Source organism: Grus americana, chromosome 1 (assembly GCF_028858705.1).
Source record: "Grus americana isolate bGruAme1 chromosome 1, bGruAme1.mat, whole genome shotgun sequence".
NCBI classification, from domain to species: domain Eukaryota; kingdom Metazoa; phylum Chordata; class Aves; order Gruiformes; family Gruidae; genus Grus; species Grus americana.
This window is the reverse complement of record NC_072852.1, coordinates 172,832,213-172,849,693: the sequence shown is the minus strand read 5'-3', so window position 1 is coordinate 172,849,693 and position 17,481 is coordinate 172,832,213. Positions and strand designations below refer to the sequence as shown.

Below are 17,481 nucleotides of genomic sequence, written 5' to 3'. Positions count from 1 at the left end.
CTGATCTAACCTGTGTATAACACAGAGCATAGAACCCTACCAAATTCTTCTTTGAAGAGTTCAAAACATCTCTTAGAAAGGGATGCCCTCTTGAGGTTGAAACACCAAATAATACAAAAGCCATTGTAAACACTGCCAAATTATTTGAGAAGTACATGTGTTTTTAACGAGACAAATATTTATCCCAGTTGATCCACCTTATACATCTAATCATTAGCTTACAATAAATTTGTCTGTTTCTGCATAAACTAAGCAGGCGGGTGCCGATCATTGGAAGTACATTCTCTGTCTCTGGCAGACTCAAATTTTTCAGTATTAGTAAAACAACATTATGAGAACAGATGGTGAACTCTGGCTTTCCATCCAGTCTCTCAGCTAGATGTCCTAAGCAGCAATTTTATGAGTTAACAGTAGAGTGGGAAAACTCCAGGGAGTGAAAAGGGAGAGGGATGGGAGGCAGCAATATTCATAGGGTCCAGATAAGTTACAAAGCCGACAATTTTCTAGTGATAATTGTTGGGGGCGAGGGGGTGGGGGGGAAGGGAAGGAGGGGCAGGAATCCAAGATGCTACACCCACATCTAATAACCACATATTTGTTTTCTATGTAAAAGTCACTCCATTCAGCACTGAATTTCTAAAACCAAAACACACTGCACCCACATGGAAAACTTGTATACCTCTGTTTAAAAAAAAAAAAAAATACTAAGCCACAAAACCAAAATTAGTTCAAATACAAGTGATCATAACATGACCCAGCTTAGAAACACGAGGCACAAACTACCAGGCTGCATTAAACAACATTTTACACTTAAAATGTTACAACATTTAATGCTTAAATTGTTGAAATAATTTTCTTCCAGTTGCTCAACAATGACTTTTTTATGTTATCTCCTCTTCAATTACTCAATTATCATCTTAAGCAAGTGCAGGGTACAAATATCAACTTATTGGCTTCCTTCAGCTTATTCTTAAGTTAAGGCCCTCCCTGCCTCTACCAAACAATTAAAAGAAAGATCCCATCTCTGTTCATACTAAAAGACCCTGGTTCTTAAAAAATAAACTGATGCACACAAGCTCTCCTGGTCAGAATGTCCAGTAGTGATGGGCTTTTCAATCTGCCCTATTATAAGGCTTCAACTGGAAACACATTTTCCTGATAATACATACACCCATCTGTTTTCAGAGATTCCAGGGCAAAAATGATCATTGTGCTTATTCTGCACTGGTAAGAATGGGGATGAACTGAAAAGCATGTGGGGAACCCCCCCCCCCCCCCAAACCAACAAAAACATCCCCAAGGAAACAAACAAACAAAAAAACCACCAACCCCACCCACTGTGTCAGTAAAACTTTGATAACCTAAAGATATGATGCTGATTTTATCTTTCCCTTTTCAGCTACATTTTTCAGGAAATGCACAATTTCCTTCTATTCCTGCAGGAATAAGCTACAGTGCTTTTCTGCACCTCAGTGACTCAGAATGAACACCAATGCTCTGCTGGTCAACCTTGGCCTGCCTCAAAGACTATCTAGAATACAGACATCAGTAAGACATGCAAAAACCCATTTTCTGCCTTTCAAAGGCAGATAAATCTCACTTAAAGCTTCAAGTAGAAGCTGTTTTAAATCCAAGAAAAATCTTGAAAATAACCCTCCATATGCATGAGGTGCAGGGATGATCAGTTAGTGCCAAATCTGTAACTACGGACAAGAACCAGCCTTTAATATGCTCATGTTGTCTTTGGCCATTCAGAAGGGATCCTGTCAATCTATTTATCCAATGCAACTAAATCCAAGAAATGCATTTGACTGTCAAGCTTGTGAAGAACAGCAGTTCTGGATTTAGCCTCCTACTTGGCAGTTCAACTAGGGCACCACACTATCCAGAAAGACAAGGTTCCCTTTATACAGTAACAATGATCAAAACTGAAGAATTATATTAAAAACACACATTTCTGTCACCAGACAGAACACACAAAGACTAACTACATTCTGCAAAATTTCTTAAAATTTCTAAATCGGTTTTCTGTGTTGACAATGGGTCTGATAAAATCATGAAGGGAACAGGGCTAAACCTTCTAATATCATAGCAACTGACAAAAGGGCTGAAAAATTCAGTTTGGACCAAAAATATTTCGCTGTACAGTACTAAGAACAGAAGCGAAGATAAGCCCCTTCTGTACCATAGTCTGGAGCTGCACTACTTGAGATAAACAGAACAATCTGGTATAAGTATCCAAAAAGGCAATACCAAGTGAAGAGATACAGGGCTTGCTTCACCCTCCCCACATCATCTGTCTTGAGATAGAGTAACTACACAAGGTTTGGCAAATAGGGATAAGAAGGCCAATTTGATCTACAGTGTATTTGTATTATAAGGGCATTCAACTGACTAGAAAGTGTTTTCACTGGATATTTCAGTGGTTCTGTCCTTCAAAATCATTCCAGAAATGATCCACTGTCTATTTACTGACTACAACTGGAACCTAGGAATTGTGCTTGCAGTGAGCCTTCATGAAAATCCCTCCAACACTCTAGCTTTAACAGAGAAATAATAGCTCTCTAATAGAGAAAAAACGCAGCAGAGCAGTTTTTTTTATAAAACTGTTGCTTCCGCCTAGATTTCTTCTCTGCAACAAATAAACATGTAAACATTTTTATCAAGTTCACTGTACTACTCCCATGCGTTTAAATTGATGGGGTTACAAAGGGAGAAAATTAATAGAAACAGATAAGTATCATCTATTCAATTATGTAGGAATTTTCAGAAGTAACTCCGGATTCCCTAGACATTGAATGCTCCTTTTCTCCTTTAGCCAATATGGACAGAACTCTTTGCAGCAGTAGTTTCTAACTGTTGGGTAGACGTGGATCTCTTAACATTTAGCTATAAGACCAACATGTTTAGCTACATTTACAGTTTAGGATCTGCAGAACCAAAAATGCTGTTCATGTTATTTCAGTGTGAACATTAGTAGCAAACACAGTTGAGTAAGATTAACATGGGTATCATAGTCATGTAGAATACAGTAAATAGACATACAATACTGGCGTATTATCTTTTCTAAACAAATAAATTGCTAGTTACATTTATTTTAGTTATATTTCAATGGAAATTATTTTCATTTTTGACTCAGAACTTTGTCAAGTTAGTTACAGACTTACCTTGCTGCGTGTTTTTACTTTCAATTTAGTCTTCTGTTTCCTTTTCAATTTTTTCTTGCTAAAAAGTTTCTTACTTCTGAAAAAGAGCAGAAAAGCCATGAGAACAAAAGAATTAAACTTCCTTCCATACCCCATGCTAAAGAGCAGCAGCAGCAAAAAAAAAAAGTCCTAAATCCTCTAATTTTTTTTCTCCTAAGCAAACCAACACAGGCAGAATTTCAGAGTATAAATCAGACTATAAAGCACTTAAAATGATGCTTTCCTAATGCTCCACTGAATTAAGGGCCTTTACTCTCATCAGTTTAAGCAGAATATATGCTAGGACAGACAAAAAAAAAAATCCCTAAACTTTATACTGTTTTACCCTACTGTTTCTATTACAAGCCCATTAGAGCCACAACAATGCTAGAAGCAAGAATTGTTGACAGTTCTCAGTAATATAACATGTTAGTATGGAACACTTATGTTTTGTGAAGTCTTTACCAGATAAGGATTCAAGCCTTCCAAGACAAAAAGGAAACTTTACAAATGTATCATTTGGCAGAAAATTCAGCTGGTGGAAGAAACTGCACCTTTGAAATACAGATTTTTAAATCTTTGTCTGGACTTTTCCACCCTCAGTTTACAGACTTTTCATTTCCATCCCTATAATGTTACAGCTCTAGCTAACACATGCTCCTCTAATCATCTTCTGCCCACACCTCATTCCTATTACATTCTTTTTCTCCTCCATTTTACTACCCAGTAAAAAAAAAAAATAAAAAAATTACACCATACACACAATTGTTTTGTCACCGTGATTGAGATTACGCATGCTTTTTCACCTACTCTACATTTCTCTGATCTGCTCAGATTACGAACCCTCCACAAAGAAAGGTAGCTGTTGTCTGTGCAGCATACAGCTCATCCTATGCAGGACTTTAAGCAACACCTACTAACATTCCTCTGTGCCACTTAAACATTATTCAAATACTTTACAGTTCAGATTAGTTGGAAAAATAAAACTATGGAATCTGAAAATCACAGGCAGTAAGAAGTTGCACTTTCAAGTAACAAAAGAGACTAAGAATCAGGAGAACCATAGTATTTTATTCAAATAACCTCGTTCTAAATAAAAAATCTGAGAGACTGAAACCACATTGCTTATTACTCTTTCCTGTACAGCATTCAGACTGCAAGAGTATACAAGTCTCATGGTCCAGCAGTCAAAAGCTGGAAACTAAAGTTTGACCAACAACCACCAGTCAGAAAACAAGCTCAAAGAAAGAACCCCTGTGGAGTATCCCAGGAAAGCTGCCCGCTAGAAATTTCGTCACCATTCCCATCTTCACCTACCAGCCAAGAGAGAAGTACATTCCTCATCAAGATACTTCCTGCAGAAACAAATCAGCTCACCACTTTTCTCGTAAGGAACCACTACCACTACCCTGGAGTTAAGAGAAGTGATTCAGTGAGGGGGAACCCCCCACCCTCCCCAGTAAATTAAAGCTTATAAAGAGAACCTAGATCACCTCCTAAGGTTCCTTCAACAGCAAAGTTTCACTATGTAACAGTATACAATGTATTTAAGAAGCAGAGGGAAGAAATTTCATACAACCTTTAATGTCCAAATTTCTATATAATCAAACTCCATAGTCCATTCCACTATTTATTGGACAGGGTTTTATTCCTTTTTCCAGTTTAAAGCAGTTAATTCTTATTCTGCTGTCAAACATGTAGAACAGCGCAGTCCTTTCCATTCTGTAGCTACTCAATCTTCTTCTCTGGACCAAATAACCTTTTACAAAGTGTAAACTTTAAGTGTTTATGAAGTCTAACTTTAAGTGTAAAAGTCCTGATTTATTTTGGACAACTTCTGGGCTCTCTCAGTCCACACCACAAGTAAACCACACTGACCCAAACTCAAAGCAGTACTTATTATTTGCTGTTAAGAAGAGGAAGAATTGCCTCGTATTCCTCCAAGGTGACTTTTTAAACTGTATTCAGGTATTATTTGGCAGCTTCACAGCAATATGGCATGGCAGACGCATGTAACCCAGAGTGACCTGAAAACATTTCCCTGCAAACCTCCAAACTGAGCTTCCAATATTCTTTATGTAGTTGTCCTGTTAATTATGCCTTTTAAACACAGTACAATTTGCACTTACTAGAGACAACGTGATAAGCACTGCTTGTGGTTTTGTGTTTTGGTTTTTTTTTATTTAAAAAAGGACACTAACTCAAGTTGCCAACACATTGAAAGTTTAATCCTGCCTGCCAAAATCCTTGTAAACTCTCCAAATTTGTTATAGTCTGCAAACATTTTTTTGCAGCACTTTACTGTCTTGTAAATTTTTCACAGGACCAGTCCTCACATTTTTGTATGTGTTTCTCTCTGGGTATGTATACATCTAGAAACACCTAAAATTAAGCCTTTTTTTCCCCCCCCGCTAAGATTAGGCTCATTTCCAAAGTGACAAAACCCCCATCATTTTGCAGACTAACTTCATTTGTCAATGATACCTAGACAATGTTTTTTCTCCAATTAGCAAGCAGTTAAGATCAGCAATGGGCTGACTTCCTCTTTCAGATTCCAAGTGGCAATAGTGGTATGATCTCCCTCATTCATACATCAGCCATTAAAAATGCTGCAAGCATAAACCTTTCCTAGTCACTCCACTCTAGTGGTCATTATGTTCAGCAGAATTTAGGCTTGAACAACTTTTTTACATTGAAACAACTTAGGTATAGAAATGTCATATTAAGAATCCACATTTATCTCCCTATTTTTTCTTAAAACCTCAAGGATACTGAAATCCCAACATTTTTGTTAGGAAGTGCACTTCCCCCCGTATCCAAATGGAACTTCAGAATTAGTAAGTGATTAATTAAAAAATTAAAAAAAACCCTCATCAACACTAATTTTATAAACAGTTCTGAGCAATCAATCATTACTATGCATAATTCTAATACTAATGTTTATAACGTTTCTGCATATAACAAAGATATATACGATTATCCACACTTCTACTGTTATATACCACTATATCAGAAGGTTTTAATATTCAGATAGAAAGGATAAAATATGGGCAAGCATATTAATGAAAGACAACGTTAAGCAGATTATGAGTAATTTCCTGTTAGAAACCCCGTGTGTTAATTATAAGCCTGACTCTTCTACCGCCTGAAGATTAACAAGACCTGATACGGCTTGGTTAGATTTTTTTTTTTTGATAAATTATTAATTATGGGTTTGGTTAACAATTGTAAATTGCTGTAAGCTGTCGTTTGTAAAGTTCTTGAAACTCTATGCTGACAATCTGCTTCCAGTGGCAGAAGGCCTTTAGCCTTTAACTTTTAACTCAGCTGTTGACACCATTTAGTTCACACAAACCAAACACTGATTATCAACAAATCTTAGGCAGGTTTTCTGCAAACTGCTTCAAGCCATTGTAACATTTGAGACTAAGTTAGCAGTTTTGAATTGGACCACAAAGGAAGTGCACCTCAAACGGGTGCAGAACATGAAGATAGCTTGACAAGAAAATATTTGTAGCAAATGGACCCAAAAAAGGAGTGTGTAGTGCTATTACAGCAAAAATCTGTTGAGAATAAAAGCAAAGCCCTAATGTGTTCAAACCTGGAATAGAGAACAATTGTCTCAAACCAAAGGGGTGGGGGGGAAAGAGGGGTGGTCATCAACCGATTGTCAGAAAACTTAAAATAGGTAGCATAGCTGTTAAATAGCACAATTGCAACTTCTATTCAGCTTTGTGGCACCTGTAGTGGAAGGAAACAGAAGCATGCTTAGTTCATTTGTTTTCAAACCAGAAGCAACATTAGCTAGTACTTGCAATATTTGCTGCATTACTAGGGGGACGCTCCTCAGTTGTCTCAACACCATAGCTCCTACTCTGTTCAAAAGAGCTGAGGAAATGCAAACAGAGCAATCTTCCCCTCAAAGTCGCAGTAGTCCTGAATTGCAATTCATAAGCTTACATTTGAGAAGGAAGCTTTAGGTGTCGAGTCCTCCCCCTGCTCAATGTTGTTACTGAATTACTCAATATGGGCTAACGTTATGTTAACCTTACGGTAATAGTGTCACACCTGCATAAACTCTTCTAGGCTTGTATGTTACACTAAAAGTGCTACTAACAAGTGGAAAAATTATCATTCTGTTTCTGCTGCTGAGGCAGAATAGGAGCAACAAAAGTGTTATTCACCTGCTGTCTGACATAAAACCTTTGCTTCTTTCTGAAACATGTTACCAAAGATCACGGTAGCTACTACAGCATTAGACCCAGTCATTCTACTGTTGATTATACCTTTGAGTACATTTTTGAAAAATGAGTGAATTTAGGAAGCTGCGTGCTAGCACATGCTAAAATTTTAAAATCTTCCAACTGACTTTGACTCAGTGTATTTGCCTAAACTTACTTGCTCTGGTCTGACAGGAGAGGTCTAATCAAAGTCATGCTACATCCACACAAATGACAAATATACTGCGTTATTTTGTTTCGGTATGTGCTTATTCTGCACAGTTAGCCTAAGCGTTCAAGGGCTGGTGGAAATGCTCTTAAGAGGCAGCAACCACTCAGTGACACTGAAATGAAACACCGTTAGATTTGTGCCATCAAATAATTCTTTTGTTCCCTCCACTTGGTGAATTATTGCTGCTGGTGGTCAATTTGGTTGGACAAGAAGCAGCAAGCATTTGCTTCTGAACAACTCAAAGTGAAATCCGAAGCTGAAATTGTCAAGTAGCCTGCAACTGCGAGCTTTTATCACATCATGTCTCAGGATCTTTCATCACAGCATCGAGTTCCTTAAAAAGCTCTAAATCTACCAACACACTTTACTCAAGGGCAGTGAAATGCTGGACATGTTGAAAAGTAATGAACTGATGTTTCCTCCACTGTTTTCCTCAGCTGCCCCATACTGAATAACAGTGCAATATCAGCAATACTAATTTTTTTATGTGCAGAAGTCACACGGTAACTAGTGCTGTTTGGCAGCTTCCTTTGTACAGGTATTTTACTGCCATAAAGGATCTACAAATTACAAAACACATTATCCAGAAGTTGTCACTACATGATGGAATTTCATGTTTGCCATAAAAGCAGTGGGACTACAGGAGCAAATTGGTCCAAAGCAGTTAGACATCAGCCACAGTGCCTCATCTTATCTACCTCACGTTCTGCCCAGCAAACTGTCAGGGTAGCATTTGATTTGCAAAAGTCTACATGCCTTTGTGATCTTCTTTTTGAGTAAGTGTATTACAGTACCTGATTGACATAATTATTTTCAAAGACTTTTCTTTACTGACACCCAGAAGCAAAACTACTCCTAAGTCATCACTGGAGAACCAAAGTACTAGAGACATATTTACAAAAGGGAGATGGGGAAGAAAAGACTATTTTGAGTAAACAAAGCCGTATTAACATAGAATGACTGCCCAGAAAATGTAATTATTTCATCACTCTCTTCTTTTAGTCTCTGGGAGGTATAAACTGTACTTTAAAGAATGTAGCAAACTAATTTTTGCTTTTTACCACTCAGTTTGACAGGTTTCCTTTACCTCCAAACTTCACCAGAATGCTTATCATAGCTGCTGCAGAACACCAACTGGATTGTCCTTGTCCTTTTTGTGATTCAGACAGAATATGAAACAGTTGATGGCGAGCCAACTGACAGTTTAAGGGTTAGGATTAGAGAGCAGACCAATATGAACGCTTTTGTCTTGGGCATCTACTACACACAGTCTGATCAGGACTGATCAAGAAGTAGATAAGACCTGCAAGAAATAAACCTCACATTCACAGGCCCTGCTCCGTATGGGGCATGTTAACTATCCCAAGTACCTGCTGGAAGGCAACACAGCAGGACACAAGCAATGCAGGAGGTTTCTGGAGTGCATGGATGATAATTTCATGACACAGGTGATCAAGGAGCCAATGAAGGAAGGCACTTTGCTGCACTTGACACTTAAAGAAGGAAGAACCGGTCAGGTGCCTGAAGGCTGGGTGCAGTGATGGATGCAGTGACAATGCAGGTAAGTTCAGGAACCTGAAAGAAAGGGGCAAGGCAAAAGCAGGATCACAATGCTAGACTTCAGAAGAACAGATTTCGGCCTGTTCAGTGACCTACTTTGAAGACTAGTCCTGCATCTGGGGAGGAAAAACCCTAGTCACCTGTACACACTGTCAGCCAACTGACTGGAAAGTAGCTTTACAGAAAAAGACCTATGGGTCCTCACGGTGGACATATTGAACATGAGCCAGTAACACTGCCCCTGAAGCAAAGGAGGCACACAGCCTCCTGGGCTGGGTTAGGAACATCATTGTCAGCAGGTTCAGGGAGTTGGATCTTACGCTCTACACAGCACTGGCAACACCACATCTGGAGTACCGTGACCAGTTTTGGGCTCCCCAGTACAAGACAGACTCGCTTACTGGAGCATCCTGAGAGGTGTCACTAAGATACTTAAGGGACTGGAGCATCTGTCATATGAGGAGAAACTGAGCAGAGACTGTTTAGCTGGGAAAAGAGAAAGTGGGGGTGGAATTTTATCAATGTGGATAAATACTTGATGGGAGAGCATAAAGATGATAGAATCAGACTCTTCTGAGCAATATCCAGTGACAGGCTGAGAGACAATGGGGAAAAAGTGAAATACAGGAAGTTCCATTTAAACATAAGAACTGTTAAGAATGGCCAAACACTGGAACAGGTTGCCCTGAGAGGCTATAGATTCTCCATCCTTGAAGATATTCGAAATCCAACTGCACAATGTCCAGAGCAACCTGGTCTGGTTGATTCTACTTTGAGCAGAAAGGTTGGATTAGACAGTCTCCAGAGGTCCCTTCCAATCTCAACTGTTCTGCAATCCTCACTGTGTGTTTACAAACTAAAGTAAAATTTGGCTGTACAATAAATGTGCTTGTACATTGTGGAAAGAGTACATTTTTTTCTTATTCCAAGTTCAGCATTTTTCCTGGTGCCATGCCATGTTTCTGATTACTCTTCCAAGAGAAAGACATACTGAGCTTTTCATCTGTTCGCCATCTGGATCAGCAAGCATACAGCAAATTCAGGCATAAGAGCAGACTTCTTTGGGAATTAGTCAGCATAATAAAAATTATAATACTACACAAAGCTAACAAGAGAACAAGGGAAGAAAACCACTCTACAAGACTTAAAATATATACCTGTATAAAGACAAGCCTGTCACTTGAATCAATCCACACTTTCTTGGATATAACTGATGCCTAAGGGTATACTAAGAAGTGCATCACAAAGAACATGCTTACAGGCAACAATCAAAAGTTTTTCTGTGCAGATGATTCAACACAGACACTGTGTAAAGGATCTTTAACAAGACTTTTCCAAACTTCAGTGGTACAGAAAACTTGTGCATGTTCCCAGGCAATCTAAAATATAATTTGACAAGTGAAACATACTCTAGAATCATTAAAAACAGTGTCTGGAAAGGACCCCAAAAAGTCAGTCTTTCCATTCCCTGGTCCAGCACAGGAATAGTCAAATTCCACTTCATTCCTGACAGGCATTTTCCCTGTGGAGATATTAAACACTGCCAATGATCACACTTACACCATGTCCTAAGTATTCCTACTAGAAAGCTCTCTGTGAGATCTGTTCTAAATCTCCCTTATAGCAATTAAATGCTATCTTTAAGTCTTTATTGTAGAAAAATCTGTTTATTTTTCCTCTTTTTCCATGGTAGCTTGAATTTATTTCAAGTCTGAGGGTAAGTAAGAGTCTTCTGTCAATTAAGGAGTATCAGTTCCTTCAGCCTAAACCACAAATCATTTACATCACTGAGATCTAATTTAACAATTCTCTCATACTCATAAGTAGTCCTTCTTGTTGAGAAAACAAAACAAAACAACAAAAAAGAGGCCAAAATACACACAATCCTGTGTGCAAAGAAAAAGTCTAGAATTACTTCAGGTTTCCTACACAAAAGCATTTCTCTCAGGTATTTTGAAAAAATAAATCTGAAACACTCCAGCAGCATGACACTGCTAAACCACATTCACTTTACAATTCTATACAATGCGTAGAACCTGAGGAACTTCTACCCTACCTTTTATTCACTGTTGGTTTCCCATTCGTGCTTATTGATTTTTTTCTTGACGCTAAGCATTTGTTGAGGTTATTATTTTCAGTATACCTGTAATCTTTCCTAGCTTTGCGTCCTCTATGAACTTTTTCATCTGCAATCTCAATTCCAACACTGAAATTGTCAATGACGAGACCGAGCAGTTCAGGACCTAGGACAGATCCAGATGCAGAACAAGCACTACTACCTCTTCTCACACACTTCCTCCTGACAGATGGCTGTTCCGCAGCACCTCTCTGGGGTGGTCTTCTGTGTAGTTTTAAATCCACCTTACAGTACTTCCGTTTAGAACAGGCGTAGCCAAATTGACAGGTGGAAGGCAACACACCCAAAAATTCTACTTGAGGAAGGCTACAGTCGAGCCAATGAGACTACAGGGGCAACATCAGCTTTTCTCACTTGCATCTGCTTGAGGATCAGCCCATGCTTCTTGGTGCAGGCCCAACGCTAGAAGTAGAGCTCTGGTTTACTCCTAGATGATCTGCTATAACAAGATATGCTAAGGTTTGATTCAGTTCAGAGCAAGCTCTGAGTTGAAGTACAGACTATGTGGTGCTGGGTCCAAACTCAATCATCATCTGATTTTAGAACAAGCTTAGCATTTAAAATTAATATTTCTTTTGGTGATATTATAATTATTTTCCATAATTTTTGAAAAATTAGTTTTAGACAACTGTTAATAGTGACCAAATATTAAAAATTCCCAGACAGGGCTCATCATAAATCCAATTTGTGTCTAATTTATCACCTTCATTTATATAACATATAATTTTTCCAGTACTTTTAGAAATGTAGTCAACAGAAACTGTACTAGAGTACCTCGAGTCCTTCTTTATCCATTTTTTAGTCAGGCACTGTCAACCAATTTGTTTTATATTATTCTTCTAAAACCTCATATATTTTCTATGAATTTCCTAATAGTTCTGAAATGGCCTCAGCCAGTTTTTCCAGACACTCTAAGGGGGAATTTTATCATACTTGTGAAAATACCTAAATACTTTCTAGCCTGTTCTTTCCCTATTCTCACCTTCATCACTGATAGCAACTGTTTTAACTTACTATAGGGCAGAGATACTTTTTCCATCTAATCCGCATCATTTTTCAGCCATGCACAAACCCGGAGGTACTCTTCTGATCAACCACAACAATGTGCATTTTGAGGTTTTTTCCTTATCTTCTCCAAGCAGATAATCTATCTGACACATGATCACACAGATGAAGGGTAGAACCACTATGGACAGACATTAAAGCAATCACAGCCTCTGCTGTGTTTCCCCATCTCTCATGCCATTTACTTCATCCAAAGTGCTCCAAACCAACTGTTAATTTGTAATCTAGCTTCAAGTCATCTTAATAACAAATACAATAATGAAGAACCACAGCTGATAAATACAAGTGCCCTTGTCAGCAAGAAACTTACTATTCACTGTCTCATTGCTACAGAAGTTCAACCATAAGGGCTACAAAATACAGGAATGGGAATACTAAAGAAAAAAGGGTTATCAAGGTTGATCAGAAGGTCTGAAGAGATCTCAAAATTGTGGGACCATATTTCCTCTCTTATTGCAAGACATAAATTGCTTTTTAATCTTATTTTACAGGGCATCCTGCCTTGCTGTTAACAACTGAAAAGCATCTGGCAAACATAAAGCCAAAGCAAAAACAAAGGAGAGAGAAAGTTCAACAGAAGTTTGGGACAAACAAGCAATAGCTCACACGAGGAAGGTGACAATGGTGAGAAAACAAAGGAACTGGGCAAAGCTTTAGTGGCCTAATCAATAGATGGAGAAGAGGTTTTATGACGAAAAAACTGAAGAGCAACAAAAAATACGTGGAGTCTGGATGTTGGCAAAGAGATGAAGAGGTATCACTGACAGAATGCAAACACTGAATACTGTTGTAAAACATATGAAAGTTGCTGCTTGTCTTGCATACTTCCTATTCTGGTACCTCTCCGCATTTACAGAAGCTACAATCTTCAGCAGCCTTACTTCCACTTGAAAGCAACTACTTCTCTTAAGAGCCTCCATGTACAAAACCTCCCATATTTAGCTATGGCTTAAGCGTCCTTCCAATGAAAATCTCCTTTGATTTCTCCAACAAAGTGATCCCTACACTAACGTTATTTCAGCTGCCGAGAAACCTAAGTATCTACAATGACAAACTGCCTTACAACATGCCCCATAAAGCAACTCAAAGTAAACAACTCATGTAATCAAAACACTATATACCTTCTATGAATTTACCATAAAAAAATGTGTCACTTAAGGGTAGGTGCTTTAAGATTACATCTATAACTGTTAAATGAGATGCTCAGAAAATGGCTCAAGTACTAGGTCTAATTTATACTACTAATTCTGTCCTTAGCTCGCTTGTGGGTTACTCCATCTAACTCCCTCCAACGCAAATCTACTAATTAGTGTGAAAGTAGTTCAAGTCAACCAGACCCAGCAAATGTTTCATCATGTTTAGAGGGTGCCCTAAAGTGCCCTACAACTGAACTTTCCTAAGGCCTTCCTTGCTTTACTTCTTTGCCTTTGCAGATACCTCCCTTTGATAATTAAGTAGCCAAAGCTAATCATTCTTTCTACCACTGAAATATCCAACATGCATTCAACCATGGGGACAGTATCAGTAGACTGCAAGAATAAAGAAGGAAAATAAATACCACCCAAAAACCCCAATCTGTTCTTGTCTTGATAAACAAAAGGTCTGCTTACAAACAACAGTTCTAAAAGCTTTTTAGTGCTTCATTTTTCATATCACCTATAATAATACCTATCAAGTTTCCAAAAGGACTTGGCATAATATAGTTGACAGGGAAGAAAATACACATATACGAAGTGAAACCTGGCATGTGAATACATATTATGCAAATACACATAAACTCAGTGTAATGCAAAACTATTAGCAAGCTTTATGGAATATACATGCACAGAGCATATATTACACCATATACTTCCATCATAAGCTGACCCAAAATTACCTGAAAAATCACAAATAGAAATAGAAAAAAAATTCAAGAATGTACCTTTCTGAAGAAATAAAGATGCTCATCTAAATCCTTTCACTGTAACTCGGCAACAAAATCTACAGAACTCTTCAAACAAAATGCCTTTTGCAAACAAATTCTGTAGCCACTGGTTAGTAACCCTGCATTTTAGAATACCTCTGAAAAGGGAACACTTGCTCTTTTGAGGTACTTAATGAAAAATACCTCCATGAAGCAGTTGCTTGACTTTCCCTTCCTCTTTGCACAGTTGCAAGCAGGGTAGGAAAAATAAGTTACTGCTTCTGCCAAAATCACAGCCAAAGTAGCTCACTTGCACGGCAGTTGGCTCACAGACCGTATTTTTGCCTGTTGTGATACATTAGAAGTTTGAATACGGTTATCTGCTAGCAAAACAATAAACAAACAAGAAAGTGGAAGACAGGTTGCAGAAGAAGAAAGCTTGGATTTTTGGAGCAATATCCCCAGACCAGGGACTAATTGTCACTAGACAGCCACCACACCAACAAGACTCTAATACACAGAAGACCTTAAAACAGATTAAAAATACTCGAAGTAATAAATGACTTACATTTGGATCTTGCTACCATGCAGCTCTTCCTACAAGAACTTTAGGACAAATATGTAGCTTTAACTTATTTTAAACTGCTACCTTTTCAGTTCCCCTCATATTCTCTTTACTTCTATTGAGCTACAGCATGGAGGTCCAATACATGCTTCCAATAACATGATGACCACATCTTGCAACACAGCTCTGCAGCAAGAACTGATTGTTCAGCATTCCACGTTTGCTCCCCATGACACCTCCTGTCAGAAGACAAGTAAACCCCATACAGACCCCTTCTCTTCATGGTCTGTTTTCCTAGGAATTACAAAATCACGGAATCAGTCTGGTTAGAAGGGACCTATTGAGATACCTCTTTACTGTGAGGGTGACTCTGAGGGTTGCCCAGAGTGGTTGCAGAGCTTCCATCCTTCATGATACTCAAAAGCCATCTGGGTATGGTCCTGGGCAACCAGCACTAGGTGTCCCTGCCTGCAGAAGGGGTTGGACCAGATGACTTCCAGATGTGCTTTCCAACCTCAACCATTCTGTAATTCTGTAACTAATTCTATGAATCCCCCTGCTCAAGCAGGGCCAGCCACAGTAGGTTGCCCAGTACTATGTGCAGTTGGATTTTAAATATCTCCAAGGATGGAGACTTCATAACCTCTCTGAACAACCTGTTCCAGTGCTTAGAATCATAGAATCTTTAAGGTTGGAAAAGACCTCTAAGATCATCAAGTCCAACTGTCGACCCAACACCACCATCTAAACCATGTCCTGAAGTGCCACATCTACATATTTTTTGAACCTCCAGGGATGGCGACCCAACCACCTCTCTGGGCAGCCTGCTCCAATATCTGACCACTCTTCTGGTGAAGAAATTTTTCCTAATCTCCAGTCTAAATCTCCCCTGGCACAACTTGAGACCATTTCCTCTTGTCCTTTTGCTAGTTCCTTGGGAGAAGAGACCAACACCCACCTCACCACAACCTCCTTTCAGGTAGTTGTAGAGAGCGATAAGGTCTCCCCTCAGCCTCCTCTTCTCCAGACTAAACAACCCCAGTTCCCTCAGCTGATCCTCATAAGACTTGTGCTCCAGACCCTTCACCAGCTTCGTTGCCCTTTGCTGGACACGCTCCAGCACCTCCATGTCCTTCTTGTAGTGAGGGGCCTGAAACTGAACACGGGACTTGAGGTGTGGCCTCAGCAGTGCTGAGTACAGGGGCACAATCATATCCCTACTCCTGCTGGCCACACTATTGCTGATACAAGCCAGGATGCTGTTGGCCTTCTTGGCCACATGGGCACACTGCTGGCTCCTATTTAGCCAGCTGTCAACCAGCACCCCCAGGTCCTTTTCCGCCAAGCACCTTTCCAGCCACTCTTCCCCAAGCCTGTAGCAGCGTTGCATGGGGTTGTTGTGACCCAAGTGCAGGACCCAGCACTGAGCCTTGTTAAACCTCATTCAGTTGGCCTCAGCCCATCGATCCAGCCTGTCCAGATCCCTCTGTAGAGCCTTCCTATCCTTGAGCAGATCAACACTCCCACCCAATTTGGTGTCATCTGCAAACTTACTGAGGGTGCGCTCGATCCCCTCATACAGATCATGGATAAAAATATTAAAGAAGACTTGCCCCAAGACCGAGTCCTGGGGAATGCCGCTTGTGACCGGCCGCCAACTGGATTTAACTTCGTTCACTGCAGCTCTCTGGGCTCGGCCTTCCAGCCAGTTTTTTACCCAGCGAAGAGTGCACCTGTCTAAGCCATGAACCACCAGCTTCTCTAGGAGAATGCTGTGGGAGACAGTATCGAAGGCTTTATTAAAGTCCAGGCAGATAACATCCACAGCCTTTCCCTCATCCACTAGGTTGGTCATCTGGTCATAGAAGGAGATCAGGTTGGTCAAGCAGGACCTGCCTTTCATGAACCCATGCTGGCTGGGCCTGATCCCCTGGTCGTCCTGCACCTGCCTGGTGAGCTCACTCAAGATGAGCCACTCCATGATCTTCCCTGGTACTACGGGCTTGACCACCCCCATGGTAAAAAAGTGTTTCTTGTGTTCAGATGGAATTTCATTATTTGTAATTTGTGCCCACTGTCTTTTGCCCTGTCAGTAGGCACTACTGAGAAAAATCTGGATCCCTCTTCTTCATTCCATCCCTACATTAAGATCCCCCCTGAGCCTTCTCTTCTCCAGGCTGAATAGTGTCAGCTCTCTCAGCTTCTCCTCATAGGAGGAATGCTGCAGACACTTTATCACCTTTGGGGCCCTGCACTGGACTCTGTCTAGTATGTCTGTCTTTCTCTTGTACTAGCAAGATCGTGACACTCCATATGCAGCCTCACCAGTGCTGAGCAGAGTGCACTTCCTTCAACTTGCTGGCAACACTCTTCCTAACCCAGTCCAGGAGGCTGCTGGCCACCTTTGCCACAGCAACGCATTACTGGCTCACAGGCAGCTTGTTGTCCACCAGTATGCCAAGCTATTTCTCTGCAGACTGCCTTCCAGCTGGTCAGCCCCTTCAGGGTTATTCCTTCCCTGATGCAGGATTCTGCATTTCCCCTTGTTCCCCTTCGTGAGATTCCTCTCAGCGCAATTCTCCAGCCTGTCCAGGTCCCCATGAATGAAAACCAC

General features: G+C 39.9%; 1 protein-coding gene across 16 annotated transcripts in view; it reads right to left on the bottom strand.

Annotated features, from left to right (window-relative positions):
- Nucleotides 1–17,481, bottom strand: part of MYCBP2 (MYC binding protein 2) — a 205,067-nt gene that overhangs the window by 173,410 nt on the left and 14,176 nt on the right. For all 16 annotated transcript variants that reach the window (XM_054825908.1, XM_054825926.1, XM_054825935.1 and 13 more), the window contains exon 2: nt 3,168–3,243. In XM_054825908.1, the coding sequence (XP_054681883.1) occupies nt 3,168–3,243 (76 nt within the window). The remainder of the gene's footprint in view (nt 1–3,167; nt 3,244–17,481) is intronic.